This window comes from Abramis brama, assembly GCF_963993115.1.
Source record: "Abramis brama genome assembly, chromosome: 14".
Lineage (NCBI taxonomy): Eukaryota > Metazoa > Chordata > Actinopteri > Cypriniformes > Leuciscidae > Abramis > Abramis brama.
Genome location: NC_139976.1, coordinates 28,833,176 through 28,844,277, shown reverse-complemented (window position 1 = coordinate 28,844,277; position 11,102 = coordinate 28,833,176). Strand labels below are relative to the sequence as shown.

Below are 11,102 nucleotides of genomic sequence, written 5' to 3'. Positions count from 1 at the left end.
AATTATTGCGATTATCTCAAATAATTATGATTTGATCAAATATCCACGATTAGACACTAATTCAATAGTTGCGTCAGGCCTAGCTGTTATAGAAGTTAGGATCTTGGAACTTGCACTGCTTTTTATTAGCTATTGTGTTTATCAAAGCTTACACTTCTCAGTTTTTAGGCCTATTGCATCAGATGTTTTTTCTTATGTTGGACGCAGTTACTTTTTAACCCTTTTTACTTTGTTATTTGTGAGACGTGTATAGAAATCAAACGCATATTATAAAATTATTCTGATTCCTATGTTTTATCAGCACAGAAGCGAGTGCATTTACGAGTGCATCTATTTTATAATAAGTAGCCCTAATATCTTTTAGGTTCAGACATGAAAAATGCAGAATAATGTTGATTTTATTAATTATGAACAGATTAATCTTGATGCAAATTGTTAATAGTCAGCATTTGATTGCAAAACAGCCAGTGAGTTATTCTTGAAACAATTTTTTATCGTTTACAGGGAATATGAGACGGATGCCACAATGACGTCTAGATTTGGAAAAACATACAGCCGAAGAGGAGGAGATGGGACCTCCAAGTTTGACGAGGTGCTGTCCAATAAAAGGGCCACGCTCAGCACCAAATGGGGTGAGACGACTTACAAAGCCAAGGTGGGAGCAAAGAGGCCTGGTTTAAAGACTGAGTTGACGGATCAGACCAAGAGGTCCAAGGTCTCAGAAGGTGATGGCTCAGAGGATCCGTTCGGATTCGACAGTGACGACGAATCCAAGCCGGTCACGTCTCGTAGCGTAGCCCAGTCTAAACCCAAAGTGACGTCCACAGGGGGCTCCCAGGCCAGTCTGACGCTGGAGCCCAACAGTAGGGTGAACCAGCCTGCCAGCGTGGAGGCCGTGGCCCCCAGCAGGGCCCCTTTCACTCTCAGCAGTGAGAGAAGTGCTCACAAAGTGCCAGAGGACCCTGGGAAATTTTTTAACACCTCTACTACAGGTATGTTTTGGTCATGGAGAATTCCCTCCCCCCTAAAATCCCTTGGAATTGTTTTAATGTTCAAATGATATCTGATTTGTTCCAGCGTTTCTGTGTTAATCAGTTATGTGTGCTGACACTGTGGTTCAGGTGTTTGACCCATTTATCTCAACGGGAAGCACTTACTTACCACATTGTATAGAGCTGCCCTAGATTTTTTATTTTTTTTGTGGTTGTTTACTTGCCTGAAACATTTGACAAAGTACTTTAATTTACTGAACAAGATTGTATCTAAACATCTACTACGTAATGTAATACGTAGCGTAATGCACATAATTGAAATTAGGGAGCATGTATCATCACTAAAGTCCTTGACAAATCCTTGAATGTCCTATAGTTGCAGGGTTTGTCAGCAGTTTTTGCAGTTTCTTTGACTCAGTGGCTCTTTGCTCTGATTAGGAGACATGCAAGAGCATTGGTGAATTCCACTTTAGTTTTTTTCATCAGGTGTTTCTGATGGATATTCAGCATCATTTACAAGTGCACGTGAATGCTTGGAAGAAAACATCAAGATTACTTGTGGTTACTAAGATAGTTTATGCTTTGTCTTGCAAATCTTTACTTCGGCTTGTGTGTGCAGTTTCTGGTTATTAGATGTCTTTTGAATAGTGACCTTCATGGGGTTTTGAAAAGATGATGTTATTAGTATACGATGTTGACAATTTTTTAAAAATAAAATCATACTCCAATATTTTCTGGGATTTTGTCAGTAACGACAGTTTAAATAATATTTTGCTGTGTGTGATTTACTTGGGACCATTAGCTTGTCATGGTCCGCTTTTCATATTCTTCATATTCAATGCCTTGGTTAGTTCACAGCAGTGGCAGAAATGAAGTTTTCCACAGCCTTGTAGTGGAAAACTTCATTTCTGCCACTGCTGTGAATCCCCCCCCCCCCCTTAAACTGATTTAAAGGGAATTTTGAAATGTATAAGGGCATTTTTTCCTTATTTTATCGGATGTAACAATTTGACTAAATAAAATGCATACATTTAATCAATACATTCAATTAGAATAAGACACTGTTACCAATCAAATGAAAATACTAGTTCAGTCTTTTAATTCAATGTGTTGCTTGCAGTTTCTTTCTTTGTAATTAATTGTTACATTTATTAGCAATTTGAGTAATGTTTTTTTTTTTCTTTTTTTTTTCTGTGTGCATATGAAGTGCCATGCAGCTCAGAATTGGCTTGAATGCATTTACAATTGCATAAATAATGCTGTGAGGAAAAAAAAAATGTATGAAACTTGAACCGGTTAAACGGTGGTTTAGGTACAACACTTGCACAAATGGCTTTTTAAGAAGACGCATTCAGATGAGATGTAATTTGAAGGCCAGATTTTTTTTTTTTATCAAAATGCGGACAATGAAATGTGAGAACTAGGGCTGCACCGAAATGAAAATTCTGGGCCAAAACCAAAAATTCTGCATGCACTTGGCTGAAAACCAAAAATGACTTTTTAAGAAATAATCAATTTCTTTTTAAATTAGTTTTTTTTTGTATAATTGTATTATTATTAGACTTTTTAATTAAATTCAATAATTTTACTGAATCAGAATTTTTAAAATTCAAGCCAATAACCACACTCTTATTTAAAGTATCACACTAAAATTGGACATAATATATTAGGGATGCACTGATACCATTTTTCCAGAACCAATCTGATACCAAAAATTCTGAGTATTGTCCGATACTGATCCGATATCAGCCCAGTGATTTAATTTTTTTTAATTTTTAATTTCTATATCTCTGTGTTGAACTGATAAGTTGTTTTGTGTGTGTGTTAAACATCATTATAAAGAAAAACAAAATTATATGATCATAATCTGACAAAATACTAATAACTAGGTCAGTGGAAAATTCAGCAGTAAAAGTTACTCTAGAAAAATCATGAGTGCGCCATAATTGTATTAGCCTAAATCTAAACATTTAGTGAAACACTTTATAAATATATTTATATATAATATATAGCCTACTATACAATTAAAAGATTTATTTTAATTGTATAGCACAGCTGTTTAATGAGGCAGATAGGACTGAAGAAGAATGGCTATTTATCTTTCATTACACAAAACTATTATTATATGAAATGCTCCAATACAGAGCGGCCCAAAACGCTTAAGCGCATCCCGTGCACAGAATGATGCACTTGAAGCAACATGGAGTCGCAGCGCTTCGCATTGATAAGTTCAAAGCAAAAATGAAGAGATATTGATGCGTAGTATATTATATCAATGCAAAAATAACAGTTTTAAATTTCAGTTACTGTGCGTGTGAAGAACAATTCAAAGTGCTCTCTACTCTAGTGTTGTGATCTAAAAGACACCCGGGAGAAAGTTACATGAACAGCAATAAACTCCAGCAAGATAGTAATTTTATGCAAAGCCATAGACAGGGTGGGAATTATGTAATTTTAAGGGCAAGGCCATTTGGCCTCCACCTTTTCTTTTTTTTTAGGGGCACCAAGGCCATATGACAGGGCACAAAGGCAATTGAGTACAATTCGATGGTTTTCCCATTCAGATTGATACCATAACATCCTAATTTGGAATAAGAAATGGATTATGACTTTTTTAATAAAAAAAACATTTTTTAATGAGAGAGAGAGAGAGAGCGCCATTACATCCAGAAGGTATACACCCTCACACAACAATAGAAACAACATAAATGCCAATAAAAGCATTCAGAAACACCACAAATGCCAATAAAAGCATTCAGAAACAACACAAATATCAATAAAAGCATTCAGAAACAACACAAATGCCAATAAAAGCATTCAAAATATTCATTCAGTCCTCTATATCATGCGAGTGTGAGAGAGAGAACCATTTCATCCAGAAGGTATACACCCTCACAATCATTATCGCTCAGCGCTCAATGCAGTTTGCTTCGCGCTCCACTCAAATCGCCCCCCCGCTCGCTCCAAAAATGGAAAAAAATCTACATGTATATCACTTGTAGCGGTCCCCAAGCTTTTTTGTGCCACAGATCGGTTTAATATCAGACAATATTTTCACGGACCGGCCTTTTTTTTAGCCTATATAATAAACGTGAATCCAATGTGTAGGCCTACTAGCAACTTTATTAGCAGCGTCCTCTAACATCGCGGCTAAAAACAACTGAGAAAGTCTGAACGACGAAACGGCAAAATCAATGATTATGAATATGTAAAATATAGCAGGAGACATTTTAATTGTTTACTAATAAACCAGTTTTTTTTTGTATGTCTGTGTTGGCTGGAAAGATGCTGACTCGCGATCTTCGCAGTAGTGAACGCGCCAGAGAGAAATGCACATTTCATACGGATTACATAAGAGAGAAGTCTGTTTTCTTTCGTTTTGAATTGTTCTGTTTAAAAGTAGACATTTCAAGCTTTATATATATGTCTCAGGTCTGTGAGGCAAGTAGGCTATACGCTGAGTCTGGCTCCAGTTTCGCCGGCGCCTTCGTGTTGTGATTATCTATTTTCTAAATATATTCACTTCTAATTTATTAAATCCAGACAATTGGTTGATGAAACATTGATTAAAATTAAGATACAATTAATACAAAACGAAATTAAATTTAAAGACAGGCTTTGTGCTTTCTGCTTGAGGTCTCTGTGAAAGTTTTATAAAGCAGTCTTTTAGTGCCGCTTTCAGAGCGCTCACGTCCGTAACGGAGAACTGTCCAGTCTGTAACATTGTTTTTTTTTTTTTTGTGAAATAAATTTCTAAATAAATGCGACTTATAGTCCAGTGCGACTTAGGCTAGGCATATGTGTTTTTTCTTCTTCATGGCGCATTTTTTGACTGTTGCGATTTATACTCCGGAGCGACTTATTAATAGTAGGCTACACCTGTATGACTTCTCATTTTCCTTTTTGAAGTACTTTTTGAACTCCATTATTGAGCTGAGTTTTGACTGAAAATAGTCTACTGTTGATGACTGTGCAAGACAGATGGATTCAGGGTCAAGCTTGACCGAGCATGCTTCAGACTCGTGGTGTGAGCGGAGCGAAACTGGAGCGGGAAATAGGGCGACGCTCCGTCCTTTTGAAATTGCCGCTCTACGCTCTGTCCAAGATCCGCCCGCTCGCGCTCCCGCTCCACTCCGCTCACATGCTTTGCTTTATACATGGAACTTGGACAGGGCCAGGGCACACAAGCCACTGTGGCCATACGATGATTTTTTTTTCACGGGGCATGAAGGCCAAAGTGTAGGGCAACGGCGGCCATGGCCGCGTGGCCGCGGTATAATTCCCACCCTGGCCATAGACATTTATCTACATATCAAGTATAATAATATGAACATTGAATCATCTTGGACAGAGTTTCATCATGTCGTAACCGAACACGACGCACTGTTTGAATGCTGAATGGAGAATGACTGACAGCTGCAGCGGAGGATTTACGTGAACTTGAATTTAATGACTTCAATATTTATCTCTGTCACATTAAACTATGGAGTGGCTTTAAAACACTTATAGTATATTGCACGAAAAGTTGATGGTGCTTTATAATGTTTTTGTGCCTTTTGTGAGGCTTAACAATAACACAGAATAGTATACGTACAATATCGGATTTGGATTGGTCCCGTTTGACCGATACCCGATCCGACAAAGAATTGCAGTATCGGAGCCCAAACCGATCAGCACCGATCAGTATCGGATCAGCACATCCCTTGAAAATATATTAAAATAATAATAATAAATATCTATTAAAATAAATGTATTATTCTCCATTCAATTATATTCAACGGAATCAGATTTAACATTTATTTTTGAACAATTATCAAAATAAAGCATAGTCCTATTCTTTGACTGACTCAAAGCTATTATTATCAGAGCATGTAAGCAGTGCGTAGCGGGAGTCTAGCGTCATTTTCTCAGCGTTTCCCAGCATGGCTATACCGCTCAGTATAGGGCTATTGCAAACAGAAACAAGTCTACTACAGAGAAATTTCATTTCTGCATGTTATTTGAACAGATTTTGCTTTTCCGGTGAGCGTGAGCGATTCATGAGTGGAGCTTTCACTTGGCCCATGAGGGACTGAGCAGAGAGCTCACACACGAAGCGGAACATTGAGCAGTGCAAACTGGGTGACGGACAGATTTACCTGCTCAGCAACCTATGGCATGTTGAGGGATAATCACAGAAACCTCTGGTTGCGTAAATGGTTTGTCGGATCTGCACACTAGCGCAGGTTATAATCTCACAGTTTAATAGTATTTGTAGTTCCTAATATGATAAAACAGGCTGTGATACTGAGGATTAATTACCTCAAAATGTATGTTTGTAATGTATGCAAGTTTAAGGGACTTTACATTTATTTAAATACACCTCTTTAGCTATTGTCACGTGCCAGTTATTATCCCTCCGCATGCCAATGTTGGCATGTGTGCCATAGGTTGCAGACTCCTGCCTTAGACTACTTCTACTGTTCATACTCAGTAAAATGCCAAAAAACAAACCGTCACAGTTTCATTTCTTAATTGTGTTGTTAGGAGAGAAAAGAAATGTGGAAGTGAATGTGGGTGGAATTTCACATGCATGTAATTGTGATGTTGGTTGTAGCAGTACAGACCTGAAATAAACTGACCCATCACTCACTGATTTAAAAAATATATATAATTATATAATATTATAATTATAAATAATAAAACTTCTTTGAGGGGATCTGCACCATAAGTGCTGTAAATGCTCAGGACACCAGTGTTACGGGCTGTAGACTTGTGTAAAACCCTGCTTAATATCACACAGTAATGGATACGGCAGTCTGACTCTTAAAACAGCAGCCTGGAGCTCCCAGCAGACCAAGAAATGAAAATCTTTAATTGGCCCAAACTCTATTTTACATTTCCTCTGCATAATTGCTTTTTCAGGTCGGAACTCCTCCAGGGTCTTGCAAATCATTTGGTTGACTAAGTAATCAATGAGGTGAAGTTAGAGGAAACTTTCAGAACACTGACACCATCAGCGGCGATGTTGAAACTAGGAGAACACTTAGACGCTGATGAAGCGTAGCATCTGGACAGGCCCCTGTGAGCTGCTTATCTCATTTTGAAGCTCAGCACACTGAACTCATCACCTTGTCTGTAACTGCTAAGGGTCTCTTATGATAATGTATGCTGATGAGAGGCTCTCTCGATGATACTTCAGTTTTGTTGCTCCTGTGAATATTGCTTGGATCAATCTATTATCTGCAAAAAGTAGACATTTATGTTCCTATTGTTCTCTAGACAGCAGAACAAAGCCAACTGGATTAAAGGGGAAGTAGTTTATGGATGAATACTAAAACTATATTGTTTTAATAATTGTTTAAATTCTATGAGAATAGGGAAGTCACCCCTCCCACCACCACTGCTATAATTATAAAGACAAAGAGGAACAATATTGTTGCAATCTTTATCAGTTGTTTTTCCAGCTGACGTGAAAGCCGATGTGTTTTCCAGCTGATTTTCCCAAATCCAGCTGATTTGGGATTTTTTTTTTTAAATCTTTCTAATAAACATTTAATTTCACAAACTTTGGTGAAGCCAGCTGAGAGATTTTCTGAAGTGTGCATTTGTAGATAGCATAAAAATGTAACGGTCAGTCTGTACATTTTGGAGCAACTTTAAATCCTCTATCAAACTATGCTGCGCACTATATTAAACACTTTATATATAGAATATTACTATAAACGGGAGAAAGTGCATCGTGCAATATGGCTGAATAAGCCCTGCCTTCTAATTTAAAGAGCCAATCGGCAATTGGTAAAGTCATTGCATCTACAGCTCCGGTTGCTATAGAAACAGTCAGTGTTCTGGGATGGAATGTGCACAAGTTTTTTTTGTCATGATTTGAGTGTTTAGAATTAAAGTTTATGAGACAGTTTTTGTCATTGGTTTTAGAGAATTTGATGTTTCCCCATTCAAAGAGAGCTGCAGGAGCTGCACTTGCAAGACTGAAATGGCTGCCCGAGTGGAGTTTCAAAGATGGCCGCAGAATGAAATGACTTGCCCGAAAGGGACTTTATCCAGTTGTTATGTTGTATTCATGTGCTACCTGGTCTTTATTTGGATAACGTGATTCCGTGTAACCTATACAGACTTGCCAGATTATTAAGTCCACTGTTGATTACAGTTTACTTCATATTTTCAACTATTTCTTTTTCTCTGAAAAAATACTATAATAGGTACTATATAATCAATATCAGTCGACCACTAACCTTAAAGGGTTCATCGGATGCAAAATTCACTTTTATATGGTGTTTGCCATGTGTCTTTGCAGTGTGTGGACACAACCACCATACAATGAAAAAAATCCATTCACTCTTTTTTTTTTTTTTCTTTTTTTTTTTTTTAATTATCCTCAAAAAGCCTAAACACACTCTATAATCAAGCCGTTTGGATTTTCGGAGCAATAGGCTATGTGCACAAGCGTCGCGACGAACTTCCGCTATTGTCAGTTGTCGGCATATCAGTTTCCGGTTTACGGCCGCTTCATTGGCATCCGCTGTAAACAAACAAGATGAGTGCTGCTGTTGTACGAAATAAAGAGATACTACTATGTGCGTGACACATCTAAGTTTCTAAGAACTGTAGGTGGATCTTACGGCCGTTTCCCACATACTCCGTGTGCAGTGTGTGTGTGTGTGTGTGTGTGTGTGTGCGGTGCAGGAGCAGCACGCGCTATAGTGCTTCATATATGATGTGTTTGCAGTGAATAACTGATTCACGGCTGTACCACAAACACTTACTATTTTTATTTAAAATCCAGAAGTTACGCTGCAACTTTTATTTAATAAAATGTTTTTTCAGCATTGCGATTCTCTTTGTACACATATAACCTACACTCTTTAATGGACGCATGCACGTTTAAACACAATTTAAACAACGTAGGGCTATTATTCCATGCATTACTTAAGTTGCTCAAGCAAGTGGTCAAATATTTAACTGTAAATTGACAAAAACAGCCGACTCTCATGCCTTTTCTTTTCTTTTCCATTTAAATTTTAATAAAATAAATCTTGCATGTCACAAAGAACTTGTTTTTCCACCTCCACGAATGAGACTACAATTTATTTAATTAAATGCATTTATGGTGAAATTACTACATTTTCATGTCAATCTTTGTTAATTTTGACCACGAAACATGCGCTGTCAATTTAATTCAGCGTTTGCAGCACAGCAGAAATAGACTCGGTGCTTATAAATTGTACAATAAATTGTAGTAATCTCACCATAAATGCATTTAATTCTATAGGCCTACTACTATTTTTCACAGTCATCTTTTTACTTTTAGAAGACCGGGGTAAAGCAAGGTAAACTACAATTTACTTCAACAAGGCGACATAATGATCAACACTCTCATTCGTGGAGGTGGAAAAACAAGTTCTTTGTGACATGCAAGATTTATTTTATTAAAATTTAAATGGAAAAGAAAAGGCATGAGAGTCGGCTGTTTTTGTCAATTTACAGTTAAATATTTGACCACTTGCTTGAGCAACTTAAGTAATGCATGGAATAATAGCCCTACGTTGTTTAAATTGTGTTTAAACGTGCATGCGTTAAAGAGTGTAGGTTATATGTGTACAAAGAGAATCGCAATGCTGAAAAAACATTTTATTAAATAAAAGTTGCAGCGTAACTTCTGGATTTTAAATAAAAATAGTAAGTGTTTGTGGTACAGCCGTGAATCAGTTATTCATTGCAAACGCATCATATATGAAGCACTATAGCTCCTGCACCGCACACACACACTGCACACGGAGTATGTGGGAAACGGCCGTAAGATCCACCTACAGTTCTTAGAAACTTAGATGTGTCACGCACATAGTAGTATCTCTTTATTTCGTACAACAGCAGCACTCATCTTGTTTGTTTACAGCGGATGCCGATGAAGCGGCCGTAAACCGGAAACTGATATGCCGACAACTGACAATAGCGGAAGTTCGTCGCGACGCTTGTGCACATAGCCTATATGATGTTATGTTGCTCATGCTCCGCCCATGACCGCTGACGGACTGTCCCGTATTAGCATATTTCCGCCCTCAGCCATTTGTATACTGTCTGCCATGGCAGCACTTTGTGTGTCTTGTGTCCACACGCCCCACGGAAGAGAGGGGTGGGGTGAGCAGTTGCTCATTGTCATTTAAAGAGACATGCACCGAAACGGGTCGCTGTGAACAGAGCTGTTTTTGAGGAGGCAAAAAGGGTGTTTTACACAACCATTGAGGAATTTTAACCAAAGTATGTTACAAACTTTACATGAAAACCCTAAAGAATCATACCAACTTGTGGAAAATGGGCATCCGATGACCCCTTTAAGGTTCGTTCACACGGAGAACTAGAGCTGCGTGATATAGATGGGAAATTATAGATGCAATAAACTCATTGGAAAATTTAATTACATTTTTTATAAGGAGATTTAAAACCAGATAATGATGAGATTTAAAAATAATTACACATCCAATATGCAAAAAAAAATAAAAAAATCCAACCTTTCAAAGTGAACGTCTCATTTTTTAAAAAAATTTTTTTTACTGACGTGTAAAGTATTATCCAGCATTAATGGCAAATTAATTAAATTCAAATGGAATTCTGCACAACAGGTATGCTTAATGCAAATTGACACCTGGAACATTAAAATATGGGGTGAATAGAGCTTTAACTCTAGTTTAAATTTTCTGCATGACTCACTCATATCTAAAGTTGAGCTTAGCTATAGGTAAAAAATTTAACCAGTGAATTGCTGCTTCTCTGGTCTGGGAAAATGATATAAGCAGCATGGTAAGCTATAACCATGCTCCGCTGTATTTAACGCCTAAATACTTCCAACACAGTCAAGAGGCTTCCTCCTTTGGCACAAGTTCTTCTGCAGTGACAACTTTGTTTTTGTCATCAGGCCAACTTTATTTTAACAAGCTAGCACAAGCTACTCTGTCTTTCAAAACGTCAAAATACTTCCTCCATCCAGCGGTTTTTGCCTCCCCAGTGGCTGGTTCTCCGCTTCACCGTCTGCAGTGTGCAAACATACCAGAAGACAGCAGTGTACCTAGTCTTTCTACATCACATCTACATGAACTTTATGAATTAATGCATTAG

At 37.6% G+C, this 11,102-nt stretch overlaps 1 protein-coding gene across 2 annotated transcripts in view; it reads left to right on the top strand.

Annotated features, from left to right (window-relative positions):
- waplb (WAPL cohesin release factor b) overlaps positions 1-11,102 on the top strand; it is a 75,784-nt gene that overhangs the window by 1,679 nt on the left and 63,003 nt on the right. For both annotated transcript variants that reach the window (XM_084135168.1, XM_084135169.1), the window contains exon 2: positions 505-992. In XM_084135168.1, coding sequence (XP_083991294.1) covers positions 527-992 — 466 coding nt within the window. In that variant the 5' untranslated portion in view covers positions 505-526. The remainder of the gene's footprint in view (positions 1-504; positions 993-11,102) is intronic.